Source organism: Macaca nemestrina, chromosome 4, assembly GCF_043159975.1.
Source record: "Macaca nemestrina isolate mMacNem1 chromosome 4, mMacNem.hap1, whole genome shotgun sequence".
Classification (NCBI taxonomy): Eukaryota; Metazoa; Chordata; class Mammalia; order Primates; family Cercopithecidae; genus Macaca; species Macaca nemestrina.
The window spans coordinates 118,957,501-118,985,006 of record NC_092128.1 but is presented as its reverse complement, the minus strand read 5'-3'; the positions used below and the strand labels follow the sequence as shown (position 1 = coordinate 118,985,006).

The window sequence follows — 27,506 nt, the reverse complement described above, 5'->3', positions numbered from 1 at the left end:
GACAGCACCCTGGCAGCCAGGGGCACAAGAGGGGAAACAGCTGAGGATGCAGGGAGGGGCCAGGTGGATGGACAGCCCAAGGATCCCCAACTATTTCTCTCTTCAGGCCTACCATTCAAAAATGTTGGAAAATTACCAAATTCATGGAATTATTGATACATTTGGGTGTATGGTTGGGGGGGAGTAGTGATACGTGGCTGGCTCCCCAGGCAGTGAAGCACATGCCCAGGCAGGACTGCTCAGGTTCAAAGACAGGGTAGGGCACACAGGCCTCTGACTCACCAGGAGTTCATAGAACCCTTGAGACAAGGGTCCTGGAACCCCTGGCATGAAATCAGGCACATTTTCCTATATCTCCCATGGGCAGGAAAGACCCAAGGGACAGCTGAGTTATGAAAGTTAATGAAGACAGTGAATCTTTTCCATGTTACTCTGGATCTTTTCAAACACTAAGTACAAACTAGAGGAGCTATAACAAAGAAAGTACTAACTGGGATCAGCTTCTCCACGTTATGGTTGGGGGGTGCCTATATGGGAGGCAGTTGATTCCTTGCTTTGTGAACAATTGTGCTGGAGTGATTGATAAAGTCTTCTCAAAAGGCTGGTGCTTGCCCTTTAATTATTCAAATATGCCTCTGTACACAATAAAATTAATACTCTAAATGTTTACAATAATGAGAAGAAAGCAGGGGTCGTAAAAAGTCAATATACATGTTAAAATTGAACTCAAAAACAATAGACCTAGACTCCAAATTTTATGGGCACAGTCACTTCAGGTGTAGGTACAATACCGGCATGAAGCAGGCATAAATAGATGTCTTTGAAAGAATTTAGCCAAGACTTCCATCAGGACAGTATGAGGAGTTCTGCAGACTCATTTCCCAGTAAGACTGCTAAAAATTATTTTTTAAAAAGCAATAAAGTCTCCAAAATGGTATTTTTCTGTATACAGCAAGATAAAAAATACAGTTATTCAAGAAAGTCTACTAAAACTGAGTAAGAACAGTAATAGTCTGTGGCATTTAAAACAAAATCTACTCTTCTCCTGTCTCCCAGCTCAGGGAAATGGAAACTTCACTCCAGGCTGCTGCATCCAAGAACACAGGGCTCCCTCCCACCTTAGCTCTCCGTGAGGGAGCTGTCTCCCCCTCTCATCCTGGCCCCAGCTACATGTTCATGAGGTTAAGCTGCCAGTGAGTACAGATGAGGTGATGGTGCCCTTCTTTTACCCAGCTCTACCTCATTAGACAGACGCTCATTAGACAGAGGCTTTAAGAACAGCATTGCTGAGAATATTGGGGTCCCCCTTGTTCTTGCCTCATATTATGGTGTGGGGTTTCCACAATGGGAGAAGCAAGCTGAGAGAATCTGAGGTCACTGTCCTCCCTCTCCAATGAGTGTTCAGCTCCTAAAGTGGGAGCGCCATTCAGAAAGAAACATGACATTGCTCCCATTTCTAGCTCCAGAGATGTGGCTCATGTATGTTTCCTTGCCTCTAAAGAAGCAAGCCATAAACAGATAACTGCTAATCTATCCCCAAAGGAACTATTTTGCTGTTAATCTATCCCCAAAGGAACTGTTTTGTTGTTGTTTAGTTTTTTCTTGGTGTTTATTTTTGTTTGTTTTTTGTTTTTGTTTTTGTTTTTTTTGCAACAAAATGTGGAGAAGTTCAACCATAAGGGTGTTCTTAATAACTGGAAGCTGTGGTTAAAGGCAATTGGGAGATTGATCAATTCATTGGAGATACAGGCTAAACTATAGGCTGTCTAATTTACCAGAGAGAACAAGGGAGACCACCGGAAGGAGCCCTCCCAGTGGCAAATTTGTGATTAAAACAAATCTCAAACACTGGTCTCAGGAAGGAGCCCTTTAACAGAGCCTAAATTTGACGAGATTTATATGTAGAACAATTTATGCCCATGATATTGTTGAAAACAATACAGCAATCAGTGAATCTTACCAGCTGGGTGTGGGTAAAACAACCAGGCAGAAGCAATCCCAAGTTACCTTATAAAATACTTTGAGATGAATGGAAATGAAGGGACAACATTCCAAAACTCATGAGATGTAGCTAAAGCAGTGCTTGGAGAAACATTTATAGTAATAATACTTACATTAAAATGTAAGAAAAATTACAAAATAACACTCAACTGTATATCTTAGGAGACTGGAAAAAGAAAAGCAAACTAAACCTAAAGCAAGAAGACAGGGAATAATAAAGTTAGAGTGGATATTGATAAAATCAAGAATATAAAAACAATAGAGAAAAACGAAACTAAAGTTGACTGTGGAAATTTGGAATGCCATATGGAATATGACTATGAAAAAAATCAACAAATTTCACAAATATTTAGCATAATTGACCTTTCTTGGTCTCTTTTTTTTCTTAAAAAGAGAGATGATTCAAATTACTAGTATCAGAAATGAAAGAGAAAGCATTATTGCTGACCTTACAAAAACAAGCCATCCTTGATGGTTTCACTGGTAAACCAAATGTTTTAAGAAATAATACCAATTTTTCACAAATGTGTTTAAAAAATGGAAGTGGAGGAACACTTTCCACCTCATTCTTTGAGGCCAGTATTACCACAATACCAAAACCAAAGACACCACACACACACAATCTGAAAAGAAAGGAACATTACAGACCAATATCTCTTAAGAATATGAACACAAAAATCCTCAACACAATACTAGAAAATTAAATCCAGTAACATTGAAAAAAATTAGACATCATGATCAAGTGAGATTTATTCTAGAAATGCAAGGTTTGTTTATCATTCAAAAGTCATTAATTTTTTGTTTACCCAGAAGTCATTCAGGAGCAAGTTGTTTAATTTCCATGTAATTGTGTGGTTTTGAGAAATCTTGGTATTGATTTTTCTTTTATTTACATCTATCTGTCGTCTATCCATCTATCTATGAAAGAGAAGTGTCTCACTCACTCTGTCACCCAGGCTGTAGTGCAGCGGTGCAATCTTGGCTCACTGCAATCTCCATATCCTGGGTTAAGGCGATTCTCCTGCCTCAACCTCCCAAGTAGCTGGGATTATAGGTGTGTGCCACCACACTAATCTTTTTTTTTTTTTTTAGTAGAGACAGAGTTTCACCATGTTGGCCAGGCTAGTCTCAAATTCCTTGCCTCAAGAGATCCACCCACCTCGGCCTCTGAAAGTGCTGGGATTACAGGGGTGAGCTACTGCACCCAGCCTGATTTTTATTTTTTATATTCCACTGTGGTTCAAGATTTCAATTTTTTTAACTTATTGAGACTGGCTTTATGGCTGAGCATGTGGTCGATTTTAGAGTATGTTCCATGAGCAGATGAGAAGAATGTACATTCTGTGGTTGATGGGTAAAGTAGTTTGTGGATGCTTATTAGGTCCAATTTGTCAAGTGTCAAAGTTAAATCTAGAATTTCTTTGTTAGTTTTCTGCCTCAATTATCTGTCTAATGCTGTCAGTGGGGTGTTGAAGTCCCCCAGTATTATTATGTGGCTGTCTAAGTCTTTTCATAGTTCTAGAAGTACTTGTTTTATGAATTTGAGTGCCTTTGGACATTCCATATTGGTTTACTTATCTTTTTATTATTGAGTTGAGATATATATCTACAGCCATCTCTCTTCTGGATGCCAGTTTCTTATCAGGTAAATTTTTCCCATTCTGTTGTCTTTTCACACTTTTGATAGTGTCATTTAAAGCGTAAACATTTTTTATTTTGATGGCAATTAATTTGCTTTTTGTCTTTTGTTGTTTGTTGTGTTTTTGGTGTCATATCTGAGAATCCACTGACAATTTCAAGGTCATGAAGATTTATCCCTATGGTTTTTTTCTAAGAGTTTTACAGTTTTAGCATTTACATTTAAGTTATTCATTCACCTTCAGTAACTTTTTTGCATTAACTGTGTGAGAGGTAGGGGCCCAACTTGATTCTTTTGCATGTGACTGTCTAGTTCTCCCAGCACCACTTGTTGAAAAGACTATTCAAAAATCCTATTCACCCCATTGACTCCTCAGCCAAGCACATACACCAAAATGTCTGAATAATCTTTTCAACATCAAATGTTCTTAGCACCCTTGCAAAAATCAGTTGACCATAAAGCCCAGGGTTTACTCCTGGACTCTGAAATCTATTTTACTGATCTACAGGTATATCCTATTGTGAGTACCACATGTAAATAAATGAAGTTGGGACCCTACCTCACACACAGTTAATACAAAAAAAAAAAAAATTACTAAAGATGAATCAAAGACTTAAATGCAAGTGCTAAAACTATAAAACATTTAGAAAAAACACCTGGGGGTAAATCTTCATGACCTTGGATTTGGCAATGAATCCTTGGATATGACACAAAAATCACGAACAACAAAAGAAAAAAAAAGATTAATTAAGTATTAACAAAATTAAACACATTTGTGCTTTCAAGGGCAATATCTGAAGTATGAAAAGACAGCCCACAAAATGGGAAAAATTCACCTGATAAGAAATTGGCATCCAGAAGATAGAGATATAGATATATATCTCAACTAAATAATAAAGACAAATAAACCCATATAAAAATAGCCAAAGAGCACTATTCTAGAACTCATATGGAACCAAAAAAAATAAAAAGAAAGAAAAAGCTCCAATAGTTAAAGCAATCTTAATAAAAAAGAACAAAGCTGGAGCCATTACATTATCTGAATTCAAACTGTGCTATAAGGCTACAATAACCAAAACATCATGGTACTGGTACAAAAACAGACACATAGACCAATGGAAAAGAATAGAGAATCCAGAAATAAAATTGTACACCTACAACTATCTAATCTTTAGCAAAGTTGACAAAAATAAACAATGGGGAAAGGACTACCTATTTAATAAATAGTGCTGGGATAAGTGGCTAGCCATATGCAAAAGAATGAAACTGGACCTACATCTTTTACCACGTATAAAAATTAGAGTGGACTAAAGATTTAAATATAAGACTACAAACTAAAAAAAAAAAAAAAAAAAAAAAAAAGAAAAGAAAAGAAAAAAAAACACAGCAGAAAATCTAAGAAATATCATTCTGAACATCAACCTTGATAGAGAATTTATGACTAAGTCCTCAAAAGCAATTCCAACAAAAATAAAAACTGACAAGTGAGACCTAATTAAACTGAAGGGCTTTTGCAAAGCAAAAGAAACTATCAACAGAGTAAAAAATAAAAAGACAACCCACAGAATGAGAGAAAATATTTCCAAACTATGCACCCAACAAAGGTCTAATATACAGAATCTATAAGGAACTTAACAAGCGAAAAACAAATAACCCCATTAAAAAATGGGCAAAAGATATGAACAGACACTTCTGAAAAGAAGATCTACAAGCAGCCAACAAACATATGAAAAAAAACACTCATCATTGCTAATCATCAGAGGAGTGCAAATCAAACCCACAGTGAAATACTATTTCATACCAGTCAGGATGGCTATTATTAAAAAGAAAAAAAAGATAACACGCTGGCAAGGCTGTAGAGAAATGGGAATGCCTATCCACTGTTGGTGGGAATGTAAATTAGTTCAGCCACTGTGGAAAGCGGTTTGGTGACTTCCCAAAAACTTAAAACAGAGCTGCCATTCAACCCAGTAATCCCATTATTGGGTATATACCCAAAGGAATACAAATCATTTCACCTTAAAGACACATGCATGTATATGTTTGTTGCAGCACCTATTCATGATAGCAAAGACATGGAATCAACCTAAATGACCATCAACTAAATAATGAAAATGTAGTACATATATACCACGGAATACTGTGCAGTCAGAAAAAGAACAGGATCATGTCTTCTGCAGCAATATGGATGGAACTGGGGCCCATTAACCTAACTGAACTGCTGCAGAAACAGAAAATCAGATACCACATGCTCACACTTACATGTGGAAGCTAAACGAGTATGCATGAACACAAAGAAAGGAATAATAGAAACTGGATAGCATTAGGAGATACACCTAATGTAAATGACGAGTTAATGGGTGCAGCACACCAACATGGCACATGTATACATATGTAACAAACTTGCATTTGTGCACATGTACCCTAGAACTTAAAGTACAACAATAAAAAAGAAAAGAAAAGAAAAGAAAATCAAGAGGAAATAAATACACACACACACGCACACACACACACACAGAAAAAAAGAAACTGGAGCCTACTTGAGGGTGGAGGATGAGAGGAGAATGAGGATTAAGAAACTAACTACCTATAGGATGCTATGTGTATTACCTGGGTGATGAAATAACCTGTACACGAAACACCCATGACATGAAATTTACCTGTATAAGAAATCCACACATGTACCCCTAAAACCAAAAGTTTTTTAAAAAAGTAATAAAAGACATTTTATCCTTGAAATATTGACAGGATATTATATAAAATATTTAGAGTAGTAATCTAAAAACAAAAAGATCTTCAAAACACATAAAAATTTTAAATCTAGGAAACTCTCCTAAAAGGAAAAGTAGAACAAAAATGACCAAGAAATAGATAATAATAATTTTTAAAATTGGTAAAAATGCTTGGAGATTGCAGTAGATTATAAATATGGCCCCAATTCTTCTCATTCCTACGTCTGTGTCCTTTGCCATGTAGCTATATGTAGTGTTCTTCCACTATGGGTGGGACTACCTTCCTACCTGTTTATTTTGGGCTAGCCATGTGACTTGATTCGGTAAAAGGACATTAGTAGCTGTGATGTGACCAGAGACTTGATTCATGCTTGTGAAGCTTGGCCTGTCCATTCTGGTGCCTCAACATTCCAGACACCAATACCAGGATGACAAGGGACAGGTGAACAAATCCAGCCCAGGCCAGCCCATCTCCATAAAACCTGCAGGTTCTTGAGGGCAAATGAAGATTTTTTAAGCCACTGAGTTTTTACAGACTTTGCAGCACGTTTTTTTACCAAAATGTAACTGATGCTTTAGGAATTTTTTTGTCCTTTTATCAAAATGGAATGAAAAAATAAAATTTGTAAGATAACTATGAAACAAAGAAATGTTCTGGGCTGGTGCATTTGAAAATACACACACACACACACAACACACACATACACACACACACACATTTTAGGTTGATAGTTTGAACTCAGAGTAAGTAAACCTTCTCCCAAATCCCAATCCTGATACATTTTAAACCTGGAATAAAGAAATCCATTTCCTTGGTTAGGCTGTGTTTTCTTGTGCCTTGGCTGTATTTACAATAGGAAATCATAATCCCATAGTGTACAGTTGGATTCTGGAATGGCATATTTTTGCTGTCTGCAATGCACATTAATTCTTGGCAAGCCGGTGTACACCAGAGCTAAGTCTGGCTATCCAGCAGAGAAGGTGACAGCACAATATTGCCAAGGCCATGGCAGCAATTAGGCCTGAATCATATACCTGATAGTTTCTGTTAGTGGAGATGCCAAAGGCAGACAGAGTCCAGTTTCGAAAAGCAGCAAACTAATAATGAATAATGCAGACTGTTTTGAGAGAAAGCAGGCTTCACCCTGCCTAAAGATAAATGGGATCAGAGTAAAAGTCTCCATCAAAGAGGCTGGTCATTGTTCTTAGTAGTGGTTGTTGTTCATTAAGCTAGGCAGAAGCTGAATGCTTGAGTGGCCTCATCTGATTGGTCTTTTAGAGTCTAGTTGCAGCATTCTGAAAGGAATTCCCATTAAGCAAAAAGCTGCCATGTACTAGGAATTTTTACATTCATTATTAATACATTCATTCATTTGTTCAACAAATATGTTGAGCACATTTATGTACCAGGCACTATTTCAAATGGTAAGGATACAGAAGTAAACAGAAGCAAAGGTTTTACCCTCAGAAAGTTTACATTCTACTGGGCAGAGGTAGACAATAACCTCTAAGTAAATCAATTAATGCTATATTTAATATGTCACAGGGAATATTAGTCTGTTCAGATGCATGTACAGTGACAGAAAGCCCAAAACAGTAAGGATGTTAATGTTTAAAGTCTGAAGTCAGGCAGCTAGAGCAGAAAAAGCATTCCTTTGGCTCATTCTGTATTACTGCTCTGCTTCACAGGTCTCCATTGCTAAGATTTCCTCGTGGCTCAAGATGGCTGCTTCAACTGTAGCCATCACCTCTGCATAAATTAAAAGGAAGGAAGAAAGGAAGAATCAGGGATGTCCCTCCTTGCAAATTCATATCCCTGACCTTGTGGACATCTTTTCTTACTATAACTCTTTGGCCACATGTAGCTGTAGGGAAAGCTGGAAAACAGTCTTATTCCTATGTAGGCATGTTGTCAGGTAACATCCAGGTATTCTTCTGCTTCTATGAATAATTACAATCAATACTGGACACCTCTCTGAAGAGGGGACAGTTGAGCAGAGAACTGAAGAAACTAGTCTTGTGTTTTTCTTGGGAAAGAACTTTACAGCGGAGGAAAGAGAAAGCATAACATGCTCAGGTGGTGCTATGGTTTGAGCATGTCCCCCAGAAGTTCATGTACTGGAACCTCAATTCCTCAATGTGGTAGTATTGGGACATAGGACTAAGTGGGAGGTGTTTGGGTCATGGAGACTCTTCCCCCATGAAGGGATTAATGCTGTTCTTTAGAGACTGGGTTCGTTCTCAGGGAACTGGGTTAGTTCTCATTAAAGTGGGTTGTTACATAGCAAACTTGACCCCTTGTGCTTGTCTCTTTTAGCTTGCACTTATACTTCTGTGCTTCTGCCAGGCTTTCCAGCAGCACTAGACCCTCACCAGAAGCTGACCAGAGGCAGCCACCAAATCTAGGACTTCCTAGCCTCCAGAATTCTTAACTAAATGAACCTCTGTCCTTTATAAACTACCCAGTCTCTGGTATTCTGTTATAGTAACAGCAAATGGATTAACACAGGTGAGAAAATGATTGGTATATTCCTCCATTTCTTTTCAAAATACTATAAAGTATGTATTATTATCTCCATTGAAGAAAAAGACTACCTCCAGAGATGTTAACTTTTTCCAAGTTATACACGTAGTAAGTGAGTAAAAGTCTTACTCTAAATATCTTTTATTTCATCAAACCAGATTTTCAAAGAGGAGTCTGTGCATCTTTTTAAAAGAAGATAGTCGGCCGGTGCGGTGGCTCAAGCCTGTAATCCCAGCACTTTGGGAGGCCGAGACGGGCGGATCACGAGGTCAGGAGATCGAGACCATCCTGGCTAACACGGTGAAACCCCGTCTCTACTAAAAAATACAAAAATCTAGTCGGGCGAGGTGGCGGGCACCTGTAGTCCCAGCTGCTCGGGAGGCTGAGGCAGGAGAATGGCGTAAACCCGGGAGGCGGAGCTTGCAGTGAGCTGAGATCCGGCCACTGCAGTCCAGCCTGGGCAACAGAGCAAGACTCAGTCTCAAAAAAAAAAAAAAAAAAAAAAAAAAAAAAAAAAAAAAAAAAAAAAGAAGAAGATGGTCTGTTTTCTCAGTAAATACACAGGAAATAAATTCAACAAAGAGTAAAGCGTATAGGTTTCATCACACAGGTGTCCATGACATGTACTTGAAGCAAAGCTTTGTTCTTTAGTCAGTTATACATAAAGTTGGTTGAGATGATTGAAGTGGTATGGAAAGAATAAGAAACTTAAGGTCGGCCGGGCGCGGTGGCTCAAGCCTGTAATCCCAGCACTCTGGGAGGCCGAGGCGGGCGGATCACGAGGTCAGGAGATCGAGACCATCCTGGCTAACACGGTGAAACCCCGTCTCTACTAAAAAAAATACAAAGGCCGGGCGCGGTGGCTCAAGCCTGTAATCCCAGCACTCTGGGAGGCCGAGACGGGCGGATCACGAGGTCAAGAGATCGAGACCATCCTGGTTAACATGGTGAAACCCCGTCTCTACTAAAAAATACAAAAAACTAGCCGGCCGAGGTGGCGGACGCCTGTAGTCCCAGCTACTCGGGAGGTGGAGGCAGGAGAATGGCGTGAACCCGGGAGGCGGAGCTTGCAGTGAGCTGAGATCCGGCCACTGCACTCCAGCCTGGGTGACAGCGCGAGACTCCGTCTCAAAAAAAAAAAAAAAAAGAAAGAAACTTAAGGTCAAGAAATTGAGTTTTTGAAAACTGCTTTTCTCAACATTAACTCTGTTTTGGGTCCAACTGCTTAAATTCTTTAGGTCTTGGTTTCCTTATCGTGAAGTGGGTACAACAATAGCCATTATGTAATAAAGATTAAATAAGACCACACACAGAAAGCATTTGGCAAATTGCCTATGTTCAGCAATAATTAAAATAAATGCAGCAGCATGAATCTGAGCTCAGCTCACTTTACTTCAGAGTTTATGAATATTGCTTCAAAGCTGTGAGGAGTTCAGCTACTTATACCTCTGTCTCAACCATATGCAATAATCACCCCCAACTTTAAGTTTTCTCTCCTGCTTCTTGCCTTAGCAAAAAGGACATGAATATCAACAGCCCTTCTTCATAGGAATTCTCCAAACAGCCCATCAATGCTTCCCTAGGAACATACTCAACACCCAGAATCCTCCTCACCCTCACAGCCCACCCAACTTCTGTTTCTCTAATGACATCGCTATATTTCCGTGTCCCAAACTCGAAGGCACCTCCTTTTCTCAAGCTCAGATCAGCCGGCTGTAAAGTTCTACTATCATGTTCTCCAATACCTCCTGTACCATGCTGCCTTCTCCATGTGCTTGGTCACAGTTTACTTCAGTTTGTCTTATTTAACTTCCTGCTAGAGAACAAAAATTTATGTTTAATAAGCCAGTTATTCTCCTGTTTCTTTTTGCTTCCCTTTGCTCCGCCATTATTTTGCCATTTTTTTTTTTTAACTTTAGAATTAGTATTTCCCATGATTTGGTCCCAAAGATTCTCTTCAAGTGTATGCCCCATGATTCCACCTGTATTCCACTTGCAGTCAAGCTGTTTCAAACATGGTTTGCATTGTTCTTCGCTGTGCCACTACCTCTAATGCACTCATAGTTGATTAGCTGGCTAAGCATACACGTGGTTTAAATTCCTCCTCACCCATAAAACCACCTGTGCCAATCCTTCCCCTAAAACAATGGATGTGCATTCTTCCTCCTCCTAACTCCTACTTCATGGGCTTTGAAACCTTCTTGTGGCGCTAATGGTCTTTCTTATGTAATTTTTTTTTTATTTGTGTGTCTAGCCCAGTTCTTACAGGGTTCATGCCTTATTACCCACTCAATCCCAAGACCCTGGCACTGTGTAAACATTCAGTAATGTTTGCAGGTTTAAACTGAGGTGCACAACACAGCATTTTGTTCACCAGTCTCTTAGAATAATTGTCACATCGTGTTGCATTCATTGTTATGTTTCTGCCTCTGACACTATGCTGAGTTTATTGAGATTAGAAATCACATTTTCATCATCTCTAATAAAGTGGTTACTCAACAAACGTGTGTGAATGAACAGGACTCATGATGTGAGTCTGAGTCCCCAACAACTTCAGCCATCTAAAAATATCTCCAACACTTCTATTCTCCATCTTCATTGTGAGTGAAAAGCATTCTGGTTGTTCTTACAGAAAATGTTAGAAAATGAATGCCGAATGTTTACTTTTGGTAAAGTGACAGCTCTGGGTGATACTGTTCATGACCTGAATTTCCAAGACCAGAGGCAGCTAACCAAAATGCCCAGCACGAGAATGGCATGAGAATCAGAAACTCTTCCCAGCTAATTTTGTCAGAGCAATACTGTGTTCATACAACATGATGCTGTGACAACAAATGAGATGACAAATTACACATAGCGGGTGAGGTGAAACATGCTGAGGATATGAAGGTGCACTATCTCTCTTAATAAAAACATTTCTAGTAAACAGAATTAGTTCAGTGGTTAGTAGCAGCAGCTGAATTATATCATGCTTTAAAGTAAAATGTAGAAAAAGATAACTCAGTAGCACATCATTCCATAGTTCCACATCATGGCAGAAATTATTTTATGTGCTCATGTACAAACTTCCTTCCCCATTTGTGAAAAATGACATAAACAGACTGAATTATCTATCTCACTTTTAAATGATCCACTTCATTATATGGTGATGCAATGTTAATCTGAGATGTTATGATTATAGTAATGGTTTATAGATGTATTAAGTCAAAGTTGCCACACTAAAGCATATGGTGTCACATGAGGTGATACATTAATTTGCAGCTATTCAGACAGTGGTAGCTTGAGAGCTCAAACAACATTCTGCCTCCTTTCATTTTGTTAGGAAAAAAATCCACAAACAAACCCTTCTAGGCTATTATTTATATTTTAACTTAGATGGCTATATAACACATCTATGATGGGATTCTTTGAACTTTTTTCCACTTTTATTCTTGGTTCTCAAAGTTTTCAGTGGATAACTCAAGGAAATGTAAATTCTCATAATCTTAACAATTTTCTTTAAATCATTTGAAGCTGTGTTTTCTTTATAAAATATAAGAAGGAAGGAAGGAAGGAAGGAAGGAAGGAAGGAAGGAAGGAAGGAAGGAAGGAAGGAAGGAAGGAAGGAAGGAAGGAAGGAAGGAAGGAAGGGAGGGAGGGAGGGAGGGAGGGAGGGAGGGAGGGAGGGAGGGAGGGAGGGAGGGAGGGAGGGAGACAGACAGACAGGCCGGTGCGTTGAGTCACACCGGTAATCCCAGCACTTTGGAAGACCGAGGCGGTCAGATAACCTGAGGTCAGGAGGTCAAGACCTGCCTGACCAACATGGTGAAATCCTATCTCTACTAAAAATACAAAATTAGCTGGGCATAGTGGCGCATGCCTGCAATCCCAGCTACTTGGGAGGTTAAGGCAGGAGAATTGCTTGAACCCGAGAGACAGAGGTTGTAGTGAGCTGAGATTGCATCATTGTACTTGTACTCCAGCCTGGGCAACAAGAGCAAAACTCTGTCTAAAAAAAAAAAAACAAGAAAACAAAAACAACAACAACGAAATAAACACCCTTTATCCTCCCTCACCCCAAAACCATAAATTGACCTGGAGTATTTCAAATTGTAAACTCTGTGCTTCAGAAGCATACTTTATTTCCTCTCCATGAGAGGAGCGTTTTTACCAAGTCAGACTTAAGCCTCCTATGTCAATCAGGTTCAAGGGAGGAGAAAAGCAAATAGGTGCTGCATGCAGCTGTTAATGGTTCCCTCCAGGTGAGTTACGAATATGCTCAGTGTCTGCAAGTACAAAGGCAGCTCACTACCAGGGCACCATTATGTACTCAACTTATGACATGCAGGGGATTTGAGGATGCATCCCTAATTGCCTAGGACAAAACTTCAGTGCCAAAAGGATAGTTTTAGCCACCCGTGGCTATTAGGTGAGTGCCACTCCACTCCAGCTCTCCTCTGTTAACTGAGCCACACACGCGCGCGCACACACACACACACACACACACAAAATCATGTGCTCACACATAAACTCATGAATCTCTATTACATAGTGGGCTCTTTCATAGCATATAACAATCTTAAATCGAAAGCCCAAGAGTCTGTTCAGCTCAACTGCTCAACCTAATGACCCACCCTCAATGGAGGAAAAGAATCCAGTCAGGTGAATAAGTAAGGCTGCAGGCTTCCCACTCCACATCCATGATCCCTATCTTCCTTGGGAACAGAAACTCAACCTCATTTAAGTAGCAAAGTACCCAGCTAAAGCAAACATTTCTTAGACAAATAAACCTAAGTACAAGTTGCTGGGTGGGACTCTGTCAGAAAGCTACTTTAAGAGGGAACAGACAGTTGGCATGTACTCTTTTTGCTTTTCTCTGCTTCTCTTAGTTGTTGCTTAGAACATAGATATGTTGGATGGAGCTACAACAGCCACTTTGGGAACACCCACACTCTCAGGCCTAAGACCTCTTAAGGAATGCCAATAATCAGTTACCTCTGGATTCTTACTACAAGTAATGATGAATATGGTTAAGTCTATGTGGTTGATGTTCTGTTATTAACTGCTCGTGACTGTGAAAAGATCAAGGATATAAAGCAGAATAAAACCACTGACAGAAGGTATCCCAAGGGAAATTGATCACGTTATCATCAAACAGAAGAAAAACACTTAATAAAGAAGCAGATTTCTTTCTCAGATACAGACACAAAGAAAGAGAAGGATGATGAAGAAATAAAAACTTTGTGAGAGCCCATCAAAAAGCTAGCTGACAAGAGGTGTCTCTCAGGAAATTAGAAATTATTTATTAAATGAGTAGGGTGATGAGGTCTCAATAGGAATGGAAAAGATGTTAAAATTTTGCCCAAAGACACGTCATCGAGAGAGCGGCTGGTGCAGACGCCATTGAAGATGAGTGAGAGTTTGCACATTCATGTTTACGGTTCTGGGATGTGCTCCAGCAGGAGGGGAGCGGAAACGGTGACCAGGCCTGCAAGCTTGGAGTCAGACTGGCTGCAGCTGAAAGACAGTTCCACCACAGGTAGGAGGCTCACTTCTTTCATTTGTCAAATGTGGACAATCATGAGATGATGCATCATAGAGCAAAGTAGCACCAGAATGCTGGCGTTCAAATCTCAGTCCCTCTGCTTACTAGATGGTAATCCTGGAAAAGTCACTCAACCTTTCTATGACTACTTTTTTATGCCTATAAAATGAAGGCTAATAATAACAGCTACTTTGTAGGACTGTCATGAGGAATAAATTGATTCATGTGTATAAAGCACTTAGAGATGGCATACAATAAGCACTATATAAGAATTAGTTCTCAATATTATTATCCAGATTGCTAGATAATCTATATACCTTGCTCAGAGCAGTAGATAAGAGACTATAATAAATGGTGAAGATAAAAGCGATAAAAGATGAGGATGAGGACAATTAGGAAAGGGGAATATCTATAGGCTAGAAAGGCAAGAAGAAGGGAATATAGTGATGCAAGACAAGGGGACATATTATCACTAAGAGATGGTCCAGGATTGCGCGTTAGGACATACTCTACAGATTTTACAAGGGGTAGATTTTCCTTAGCCAGGGAGTAAAAGGCGGGGAGAGAATTTTCCAGGAGTTTATTGAGCCCAAAGGGAGGACATCCAGCAGCATTATAACCCCTTCTGCTCTGGGAGGAAACTGGCACAGGTGTATCCCAGGTGTAAACTGGGTCTAGGCTAGAGAAACTGAGAAGCAGAGAATGGATTAGGGGAGAGAAGTTTCTGCAGAAAGAACAAATAATAATAATCCTTTGAGGGTGTATTTTGGTAATGCCACAGGAAGGACAGCAGAAGAATGCATCTGAGGACCACTCTGTGACAACCTTGCAAGCTTAAAAAGAGTCCTGCAGGCTGGAGAGGGGACAGGGAGGGACTTGATGACTTCTCCAGTTGAAACAGGGCGGAGGGTCAAAAGGGTGGGAGAGAAGAAGGGAAGCGCTGGAATGAGGCCAAGATGATGATGAAGGGAGCGAATCCACCTTTCCCTGTGAGGTTGGGTCCCCGAAATTCTACACTCTAGATGCTGTCTGTCCTTCTGGGAAATCAGTTACCAATTTTGAACAAATATTTCCACCTGCACCAGACTCAGGATTGGGGCAGTTGGTGTTGGCTGAAGCCAGGAAGAGCATGACAAGGTCCCAAACTAGAGTCAGGAAAATCCTTTTAGCTAAATCCCACTAATAGAAATCCACTGTTGACTTCTTTTGTTGAAGTGATAAACCATAGACATGATTCTTTAAACTTTAATTTGGTTAGTACTTAACTTATGAACACATACAGCAGTTTATAAATACATTGGAATACCAATCTAAAGTTAAAAGCATTGTTTAACCACTTATGAGTATCGGAAAGATAATTTAAGGAACTATGACAAGAAGATCTGGATCTTGAGAAGAGCATAGGACACCAATTTAGTAAATAATGAAGGTAGAATCTGGCAGTATTAAACCTCTTGGTGAACTAAAACCTAAACATTTCAGGACCACACATATTCTATTTATTTGGTACCCCTGGGTTTTCGGACACCAAAGCCTCCAGGACTGGACTGGTTGTCCTTGCCCTCAGATTTTGTCTCCAAAATCGCATGGATGCGTGAGCGTATCGCAAGAGTAGGACTGATAAAAGACAAGGTCTGTGCTCTCCAGGAACAGAGCACTGAATTGGAACGAGGTAAGATGGTGGATATCAAACACTCTACAAACAGATCTTTTGGCAGGCAGGAGGCAAATTTATGCCAAAGAAGAGGAAAAGATTATTGCTGTAAAGACAAAAACACAAGCAAAGGGAACAAAATGCCAAGCATTGAAAAAGCCGAGAAGTCTCAAGGAAAAAGGAAGAATCATCCTGGGTGTCTATGGGTGGGAGTATTGTGTAATCGGTGATGGAGAGTGGTCCAAGCAAGGTGTTCAAGTAAGAACAGACACTGAGGTGGGATAGGGATGTATTTGGAGGAACATGAGAAAGCACCTGAGTGACCTTGGCGTGCAGAGTTGCAGTTCCTCTCAGGCCCTCGGGCTTTCCACTATGACTTCATACATCTCATACTGGGGCTGTACTGAGACTGAAAGGAGAAGAAGGCGCTCCTTTCCCATGGACCTTGGACTTCTGCAAAATGAGGTCACTCCACAGGCCAGAGGGTTTGCCTCTGGGAAGACAATGCCCTGTGTGCAACGCCCTGTACCCATCCTTGTGCCCATTTGCTGACATACTGCTACTTCATACACCTGCTTCCTCTTAGCCACTGAGCAGGACACGTTTCAGATTGGGCCATAGGAAAGGCAGGGTTGACTGCCTAATGTTTTTGGAATCTGGTCTAACTATTACTGTAACTAGGTTTCCCAGTATGTTCCATGTCTCTGGGGACATCGAACAAAATAACAGCTGAGACGGTGGCTCTCAACCAGGACAATTTGCTGCCCAAAAGACATTTGCCAATGTCCAGAGACATTTTTAGTTGTCACAATTGGGGTGAGGGTGCTGAACACGCCACGGATGATGCTAAACATCTTATATACCCAGGACAACCTCCCACAACCAAGAATTATCCAACCCAAAATGAAACAACGCCGAGCTGCAAAAACGAAGTTAAGACCACAAAGCCGAAGGTTGCTCAAGGAACATTTAAAATAGTCATTTTGCTTTTACTTAGCCTGAGGATTTCCTTTACTTTTCATGTTGAAATGTAGACTTTGCTTTGACTGGTATGTCTGTCCCTCTTACTTGCTCTCGAATTCTGATTCTGTAGTGATGTTTTTATTACTAAATACAATCTAGAATTAAATCCCCTTTTAACCAAATTTTACCTGTAACTCCAGGTCTAAGATATTTCCCTATTTTTTCAAACTAAAAAAGGCGTCCTCCTCCACAGGGCTCCATGTGGAGACAAAAGTGACCTCATCATGGATGCTAATCTGCCACACTAACTTCTCGTTAGCCTGGTCTCGCGAACGCCTCCTGATTCCTACTTCACTTCCTGTCCTTCCTGTAAGAACATGTGCTCCTGCCTTTAGATCAAGGCGACCCTTATGTTATTGTACAAATGATAGCCCATGATGCATGCAGCACTCTTGCTTGTTCTGGAGGGGTGTCTTCAATTGTCTCTCTAGGTTAGGTGTCCTTTCCCTATGATACAAGAGCCCTGGGTCTGGGGAGTAATGTTGCAGAGATCTACCTATCTTGCTGCTTCCCAAGACCACACTTCCATTCATAAGTGCCCCAGGAAATCACCCTTTACCAAAACACTGGATTTGTCTTCCTCCTTCTTTGGTTTCTCGACTTTTCCTGGGTTTGGAGACCACTTGGCATATACGGCCCTTTCACGGAACACTCTAATTGATACCTTTTCTATGTTGCCTGCCCCGTTAGGCCTTGTGATGTCACCAGGTGTGTGCAGGGCTCACTCTCTGCACTTGTGAACACCAAAGCAGGCATAAACTGCATCAGACCTACCTCTGCATCCCCGTGCTGGGTTTCAATAAACATTTGTTAAAGAAATATTAAATGTCAAAAGCAAACAGCCTCAATTTTACCAGCAAAAGATCTAATATTGATTGACTTTTCTTAAATTGCGACTCAGATGAGAAGCAACATCACGGTTAGCATAACAACTTGATATCAATGGGCAGACATACACACTAGATAGTGGCCTATTGCATTTTTTTTCTCGGAGGCCCTTCTTCATGGATGATTGCTACAGACCAGTCACACAGAGCTTTAGGTTATCCACAGACCAGGGGTCCAAGGAACTTGTCTTTTAATACAACTCTATAATCTCAAAGTGTTTGGAAATTCACTATGTAGATAATAACTCTGAAACAAGCTATTAAAAAGATTCCCAGGAAGAACAAAAGTCTGTAGCAAGGCAGAGGAGGGGGGCTTCAGAACCCCTGGCAAAGCCAGAGCTCTCTGCCTTCCTCTGCAAAGTGGGCAAGTCTGGCTTCCTCCAGGCAGGGAGAATGTGATTGGCCCTGCACTTAGGGCTCCACTTAGCCTCGGTGAGTCCTGGAGTGGGTATATTAATCATGCTTATTATCTTCTGTATTCTAATACTTTGAAAATATGGGGACTTGCTGATTCTGGAAGAACTGCCCCTCCCAGAGCTAGGCAATTCCTAAAGATAGTAAACAACTTGCGCATAAATTCATTTTTTCAAATACAAACCAGCTGACCCAGAACACACATGATCTCTAACACCTCCTCTAAGGGGCTCTCACATGCTAAGCCACAGTCCCCCTTCCCCAGTCACCCCAGGGACAGGTACTACCAACTAGGGACAACCCCTATGCTGCATGGCCCACTGAAGTTATTCAAACTAGCAGATCTTAGACCTGCTTGTCCTATTTCACCCATTCCTTCTAATAGAAACCACAATAAAAGCCCTTGCTCATGTTTCCTTCCAGCTGCCCTCTGCCTCCTGGCTGACCTGATGCTCCGTCATGGGACGCTGTGTCCCATGCCCCTATTCTTGGAAACTGTAATATGTGATATTTTCAAAGGCAGTCATCTCCTGATCTGTTGGCCTTATGGTACTTCAATTTTTCTATTAATACACAATATTTCAAAACAATGGGCTAAGGATGAGGTGAGTGCGGGCATGAAGCAGGATGCTGGGGTGTTAATGCTCTGTTAGGAGCATGGGAATGGGATTTGGTGTCCTCTGCAGAAACCCTTCTCTGATGGTGAAGTGCATGTACCAAGGTTTCGCTGAGAACCCAAGAAAGGAACTCAAATGAGCACAGCAGGAGGGAAGACAAACAGCACAGTCAGGCAGGGATGTACTGGGCCGACTGAATCAACACACCGTGGGAAGGAAACACAGTGCCACCCGCAGATTAGGGTAGGAAGTGATTCTTGTGTATGAATCTTGCTCCCCAGACCCAGGAAGGTGGGATGAACTCAGGGAGCTCAGGGGGGGCCTGAAGTCCCATGGAAGAGCTGTTTCTCATCTGAGGCCCCATTTCTCTGAGGGCTGTGCCTGGGGCAGAGCGTGAGGTAGGGAGAGTTCTTTGGTTTGGGCAATTTCACTTCACTTTCCATTTTGTTTTTCCTCTTATGTATCTGTCCCTACTTGCCACATACATTCTTCCCTCTATATTTCTGTGGCTCCTCATTTTTCTGATTCTGACATTCCTTTTCCACTTTCCCCCCTTCACCCTGAAAGATGGTTGCTTTGTCCGAGTGAACTGCCACAGCAGGTGCAAGCCTCAGCTTCCTGTCACAGGCGAATTTGCTGAGACCTACACTGAAGTTTGAGGCTTCCTGACTGTTCATGAGGTCAAAGTCAGGACTGCAATTCAGAAGCTAAAGGTGGCTAAACCCTCGTGCTCCCCTGGTTTCACTTCACTCGGCTTTCACAGCAGGCTCTTGTTGCACCTGCCCATCCCCGGGGAAGCTGGTCTCTGAGGCCCAAGCTCTGCCCTCTGGGTCCCACCACTGTGGGATTTCTGTAGCTCCTTTCTTCTGTTCTCCCTCTGGGCAGATGTCTCCCAGCCCAAGCCAGGGACCCTCCTCACCAGCCTCCTGCCTCTCCACGGGGAAATCCTGATACTCAGATCCCTGCCCAAATTCTGCCAAAATTTTCTCTCCAAAACACTTACCTTCTCCTGAGTTACCTCCTCAGAACTTTTCCCCACACCCAGACCCTACTCTTCCTCATTCGTGTTCCTAAAAATTCATGCTCATGGAAAGAAAGGGATGGAGAGGAGGAGGAAGGAGCCCCACTAAAAGTTCTCTCATCCATCTCAGCAGCTCCACATCAGAGAAATGGGTTCTGATGTTGCTGACTCCTAGGTATGGATGCCGAAGTTTATGAAAAATCTAGTTATTGTTACGATCTATGTCATGATCAATCGTTTATTCTTTATTTCAATATTATAGAAACACACATCATCATATGTTTATTATAGGTTTATAGTTATAGGAGAATAAGCACTTTACGAATTATGTTATTTTATTTTACTTTTTATTTTTTCAGACACGGTCTTGCTCTGTCATGCAGGCTGGAGTATAGTGGCACAATCATGGTTTACTGTGGCCTTGACCTCTTGGACACAACTGATCCTCCTACCTCCTAAGTAGCTAGCACTACAGATGCACCCCACCACACCTGGATATAATTTTTAAAAATTAACTTTTTAAAAGTGTTTTGTAGGAATGGTCTCACTATGTTGCCCAGGCTGGTCTCAAACTCTGGGCCTCAAGTGATCCTCCCACTCTATCCTCCCAAAGTGCTAGAATTACAGGTGTGAGCCACCTTACCTGGCCACAAATTATTTTTTAAATTTTATTAAGTTTGATGTTTCCGTGAATAACCCACAAGCCATTTCTCGTTTAATATAGTCCTACAGTTCATATCCACTAACAGTTCATGCTCAACCCATATACCACATTATTGGAAGCAAAACTCGGAAGTAGGCACAGATTTTCCAGTATGTAGAATGCAACAGCTAGAGAAAACCTATCCCCATGTGCTTCATCCTGCTGGCTCTTGCAGCAAACTTTTGTAAACATAAATCAGACATAAATCACCCAACAATCAGGAATGGGTTATAAAACTTTATGTAGGCATTCATAAAGGTTGGAGAGCATGAAATAGTATTTTTTTTTGATGAAACCTATTAAAGATGGGCAGTGTACATACCGAGAATAGTTTCTAGTAGGTGCATCTGACCAGTGGTTGACCTGAAGCAGCAAACAGCTGTGAGGTTGACCGTTCCAGCAGTGCCTAACTCTAAAAATGGACACTCACCCCCTACTATGTCATCTCAATCCTGAGCATTAGCTTTTTCTCCATAAATTAAAAGTATTTAAAATTTACATATGACTATTTACCAAATCTCTGCTTGAGAATCCTAACCTTAAAAACACTGAATAAATGAAAACAAGAGATTTATCAACATAAATGAATAAATTATTCTACGTAAGAATGACAGGTTAAACAAATTAAAAGGAAATTGAACAAGTATTTAGGCATCTTTAATTTTTTTTAATGTTATACCAGGATGTAGCAATGCTCTCACAAATTGATAACAAAATCATTAAGATTCCAAAAAGGAAATGAAGAGAATACATGAAGGGAATTAACCAGGAAGAAATAGAAAGGATCAGTGAGCACAGGAAAGAAGTCTTTAGTCTTTCATAATCCAATGGAAAGCAACCATAACAACCCTCTCTAACCCTTATACATTGATGGTCTTTTTCAGACTTTGATTCACTGCAGATGAGGGACATCACAGTACAGCCTTTTCATAAGGCATTTTGTGCGTAAAGAGGACATTTTGTGTCCTGTGGTCATCTTGACTCTGCAATCTTATTCTCACCCCTACCAATGTCACTACAATGAAGGAGCAATGTCCTTCTGGGAAGAGAAAAATAAAATGTCTCCCTTACAGGGAGACCGCTAGACTCTGTGTTTGGGAGTTGCTCTGTCTTTGACTAACTAGCCACAGTATTTTATCCCCTCAGAGCCTTCATCTCCTGTTTTATGCCAGCAGGTAATCAGAACATACTTGCCTCTAAGGCATCTCCAGTCATAACCCTGCATCATGCTATTGATTTCATAGTAAAGATTTAAGCAAAAGGAGAACTTCAACGCACCTATTTTTGATGTGCTGAGGAGAACCAAGACATTTGAAGCTGCCGTTGACCATTATGGCCAGTCTTGTGCAAAGAGCCTCACATTCCTCCATGCTGCGAGGAAGGGAAAGAGACAAAAATGAGCCATTTCCTGAAGAGGGGAGGCTCGAGTCAAACTTTTCAAAACAGAAAGGAGACAAGACACCATTAGGGCACATTACTTAATTTTTTATACAGAAACCTCATGTTAACCAAATAAAAAGCTTTTAAAAACAATAAAGTTTTATTTAGACAGCCAATTTTACAATTAACAAAAAATCAATATTTTCTTATACCAGGAAGATCAGCTATAAAATATATAGAAGAGAAGCATTTTGCAATAGTACAAAAATACAAAGTAAGAATAATCTTAACAAAGCAATGTGAATGTTTTAGGAAAACAAGAAAGCCTAACTAATAGGCACAAATGAAATCTGGAATCAATGGAAGGAGGCATGGAAAAAAGAAAAGAATGGATATTTTGAAAATGGAAAAACTGTTATAATATGAAAATTAGTGCAATATAAAACATTATTAATATGTTAGTGTAAATATCAAATATTACCTTAAGTGTAAACATAAAACAGAAGTAAATTAATTATATGTAAAATATAAATAAATTCTATTTTAACATAGTGTATAATATAGAATATAACACCATAAATAACATTTTAATGTGTAGCTATAATTGAAATTATATTTTGACATTTCAATTCAAAATATGTTACAAAATTGGTAATCTATAATTATAGTATTATAATAATGAAAATATATTATAATACAGATATAGTAAATCTAATCAAAATTTTACATTTATCACTCCCATGAGAAAATTTTAAAATAATTATAAAGTATATCTTTAAAATTACTTAGTGAAAGGAAGAAAAATAATGAAAGAGGAATCATGAAAGAAGACTTGCTCCAGAAAAGGTAAATATTTTCTATATAACTAAAACAATTGCAATTTGGTAATACACTAAAGAATTACAAGGCAGATGTCATTAGAACAAGATAAGAGAGCCACAAACAAGATGTTACTATCTTATATACATAATGATTTGAATATGAGAAGATATTTTCTAAGCAGAAAAGCAATGGAAGAAGCTATTAAGGGATTTGTAGTCGTTGTGTCTTAACACAGCAAACTAGCATTTAAAACATTCCAGTCAGGCATGGTGGCTCATGCCTGTAATCCCAGTACTTTGGGAGGCCGAGGTGGGTGGATCACCTGAGGTCAGGAGTTCGAGACCAGCCTGGCCAACATGGTGAAATCCTATCTCTACTAAAAGTACGAAAATTTAGCCGGGCGTAGTGGGGGGCACCTGTAATCGCAGCTACTCAAGAGGCTGAGGCAGGAGAATTGCTTGAACCCGGGAGGTGGAGGTTGCAGTGAGCCGAGATTGTGCTACTGCACTCCAGCCTGGGTGAGAAGAACCAGTATCTGTCTCAAAAAAAAAAAAAAGAAAAAAATTCCAATAGACATACTGGGTAGAGGTTGATATACTTACTATAAAGAACTCATATATGAGTTCTTTATAGTAAAAATATAACAATAAACAAAACAAAATAAAATAATGATATAACTATTATATTATTATTTAAACAAAATAATAAAACAACGTAATAAAACAAATAATAAAACAAAATAATATAACATAATTTTATTTATAACAAAATAATAAAAATATAATAGAGAAAAAAGGGTAAATAACATGTAGAGACCATTCAAAGAACTACTCATGGGTAATAAACATACCAAAAAATTATAAAATATAAACCATTAAATCAATTGATTTTAAAGCTATTTTCTTGCTGGAAAAGTGTTCATGTGTGCTTTTGTGTATTGTAGAGAAAAATGAGGGGTTTTTATTTCCAATCGTCACTTCAAAAACAATGAGTTCTCAAATAAAAAAAAAATGCCCAGAAAGTTAAGGCCATTTTCCCAGTAATGTTAAGTATGTCATCTCATATATTGCTGGTGGGAGTAAAAATTGGCATAACTTTTTGAACACAATTTGGCAATAATTCCTTTCCTAAGAACTTAACCTAGAAAACACTGAAAATATAAATGCATGTAACAACTTATTTATAATAGTAAGCATCTGGAAACAGGTCAATATTTCACAGTAGGACAATATATCACTCATATAAGTAAGAGTTCATCCATGTGTTAGCTATTAAAATGAGGTTCACCAAAGTCAATTAATCATATGGAGAAAGGTTCATAATACAGCAATGGTAAAATGACAATGTGTATTCAGAGAATTGCACAAGTATGTTAAAAAACTTCCTAGGAAGAAAAACACACAAAAAAGTATGACTGTCAATATCTCAAAAATGAAATTAATGATGGATTTTCCTTACTTATTTTACCATTTTGCATTATCCAAATACTCTACAGGAAGTATGTGTTATTCATATTATTGGAGTACAGTCATAAAGCAGTCTTCTAGGTGGGTTAATGGGCATTCAGATAAAGACATTTCTCAGCCTTCCATGGACCTCGATGTGGACATGCAACAAACTCAGGTCAATGGATGCACAATTTCTGGGTCATTTTGAAATACAGCAAGCCACTTGACCTGGATTTGTTTTTCTCCACTTCCCTTGAGCTAGGATGTAGACACGGTGCTGATGAGTCAACATCAACCATGATGATTGCAATGGTGGCATGGTAGAAAGAACCCAAGGCCTTGGTCGGCCTGATGATGCACAGCCCACTGACATGAATTAAGCAAGAGGAAAAAATATGTCTTGTCTGGGCCACTGTAAGTTGAGGTCTCTTTGTTATAGTTGCTTAACATGAAGTCCAAGAAATACATGTCATAAATTTTCAAAATATGCCTTATATATTTTCCTGTACAAACACTTATTTCTTTAATTTCAATTTAAAAGTAATCATCTTACGGGCACACTGTAGGTACTCTAATTAAAGAGGTAGTGTTGGGAGCAAGCCCCCCAAAATCTGGCCATAAACTGGCCCCAAAACTGGCCATAAATAAAATCTCTGCAGCAGTGTGATATGTCCATAATGGCCCTAACACCCAAGCTGGAAGGTTGTGGGTTTACGGGAATGAGGGCAAGGAACACCTGGCTCGCCCAGGGCAGAAAACCGCTTAAAGGCATTCTTACGCCACAAACAAAAGCATGAGTGATCTGTGTCTTAAGGGCGTGTTCCTGCTGCACTTAATTCTGCCCATCCCTTCGTTTCCCATAAGGGATACTTTTAGTTAATTTAATATCTATAGAAACAATGCTAAAGACTGGTTTGCTGTTAATAAATATGTGGGTGAATCTCTGTTTGGGGCTCTCAGCTCTGAAGGCTGTGAGACCCCTTGTTTCCCACTTCACACCTCTATATTTCTGTGTGTGTGTCTTTAATTCCTCTAGCGCCGCTGGTTTCAGGTCTCCCTGATGGAGCTGGTCTTGGCAAGTGGTGTCTATTCGTGGGGACTCGAATCCAGGTTGAAGGGTCGCCGGAGCGACGGCTGGAACGGAAAACTAGCTGGGGGACACCCGAGTACTCTTAAAGCAATCCCTGCGGTGAGTAAGAAGGGGAGTTCGGAAGCATCAGGGTAACAATGGGGAAAGTTTGGGGTCTGGTTCGTTTCACCTTGGAACTTTTTCACACGGATGACGAGGAGGAAGGAGAGTATAGCAAAGTAACAGAAGAGGTTACAGAGCATGTTTGTTTGCCAGCTAAAGCTAAAGCAGCAAAGGAAGGAGAAGTTCATCTCTACCCTTCTGCACCCACTACTTATTATTTTGAAGAAAATGTCCCCCCAGATCTTTCTTTTCTGGAGGACACTGGGTGAAAAGTAGTAGCCCCGGTGACTGTTCCAGCAGCGCCTCGAGTGATGGCTCTTAGTTCTATTCAGGCAGGAATTCAGCAAGCTAGACAAGAGGTGATTTAGAGGCTTGGCAGTTCCCTGTTAGAATACACCCTGGGATCGAGAGGGAAATATTATACCTACATTTAAGCCTTTTCCTTTTAAATTACTCAAAGAATTAAAACAAGCTATAAATGAGTATGGACCAGGTTCTCCTTTTGTAATGGGACTGTTAAAGAATGTTACTTTTCCAGTCGGATGGTTCCTACTGACTGGGATGCTCTTACTCGAGCTTGTCTAACTCCTGCTCAGTTTAAAACTTACAATTTAAAACTTGGTGGGCAGATGAAGTTTCCATTCAGGCTGCTCACAATGTCCAGGCCCAACCTCAAATTAATATAACTGCAGACCAACTTCTGGGGGTTGGTGGCTGGACTGGTTTAGATGCACAACTGGTCATGCAGGATGATGCCATAGAACAGCTTAGAGGAGTGTGCATTAGTGTTTAGGAAAAAAATCACTTCAGGTGGGGAAAATTACCCTTTCTTTAGGGTTGCAAAACAGGGATCCAGAGAACTGTACGTTGATTTTATAGCTCAGTTACAGGAGTCTCTTAAAAAGATGATTGCAGATTCGGCTGCTCAGGATATAGTGTTGCAATTATTAGCTTTCCACAATGCTAATCCCGATTGCCAGGCTGCTCTGTGACTTATCAGAGGGAAAGTACATTTAGTTGATTATATCAAGGCCTGTGATGGTATCGGAGGTAATCTGCATAAAGCTACTTCGTTGGCACAGGCAATGGCAGGACTGAGAGTGGATAAAGGAAATACTCCATTTCCTGGCGCTTGTTTTAACTGTGGGAAGCATGGTCGCACTAAAAAAGAATGTAGAAGAAATCAGCGAGTCAGGTCACCTGATGGGGGAAAAAAGAAAACGGTTGAGCCTGAAATATGTCCAAAATGTAAAAAAGGAAAACACTGGGCTAGTGAGTGTCACTCTTAAGTTTGATAAAGACGGAAATTCAATTTCAGGAAACGCCATGAGGGGCCTGTCCCGGGCCTCGTTCTAAACTGAAGTATTTCCAGCTCAGGCCATTCCCTCACCCCTGTACAATGTCTGTCCCCTGCCACAGTCAGTAGTGCCTCAGTAGATTTATACTGCACAAAAGCTGTGAGCCTTCTGCCTGGGAACCCCCACAAAAGTGCCCAACAGGAGTCTGTGGACCCTTGCTAGCAGGGACAATAGGATTACTTTTAGGAAGGTCTAGTGTACGTTTAAAAAGAGTACAAATACATACAGGAGTCATTGATTCAGATTATAACGGGGAAATTCAAATTGTTGTATCTACTTCTGTTCCCTGGAAAGCAGAGCCAGGAGAGCGCATAGCACAGCTCCTGATTGTGCTGTATGTGGGAATGGGAAAAAGTGAAATTAAACCAACAGGAGGATTTGGAAGCACAAATAAACAAGGCAAAGCAACTTATTGGGTAAATCAAATTACTGATAAACATCCTACCTGTGAAATAACTATTCAAAGAAAAAAATTTGCAAGGTTTGAAAGAACTGCTTCAAGCGGAAAAACAAAGTTCCTGCCAAAGATTAGAAAAAAATTTTTTTATGGTGGCCATTGTTAAGCCT

The 27,506-nt window shown here is 40.0% G+C and overlaps 1 protein-coding gene across 4 annotated transcripts in view; it reads right to left on the bottom strand.

The window, feature by feature from the left end:
- LOC105492357 (ATP binding cassette subfamily A member 13) overlaps nucleotides 1-27,506 on the bottom strand; it is a 454,445-nt gene that overhangs the window by 10,847 nt on the left and 416,092 nt on the right. For all 4 annotated transcript variants that reach the window (XM_011759379.3, XM_024796198.2, XM_024796197.2 and 1 more), the window contains exon 54: nucleotides 22,018-22,110. In XM_011759379.3, the coding sequence (XP_011757681.2) occupies nucleotides 22,018-22,110 (93 nt within the window). The remainder of the gene's footprint in view (nucleotides 1-22,017; nucleotides 22,111-27,506) is intronic.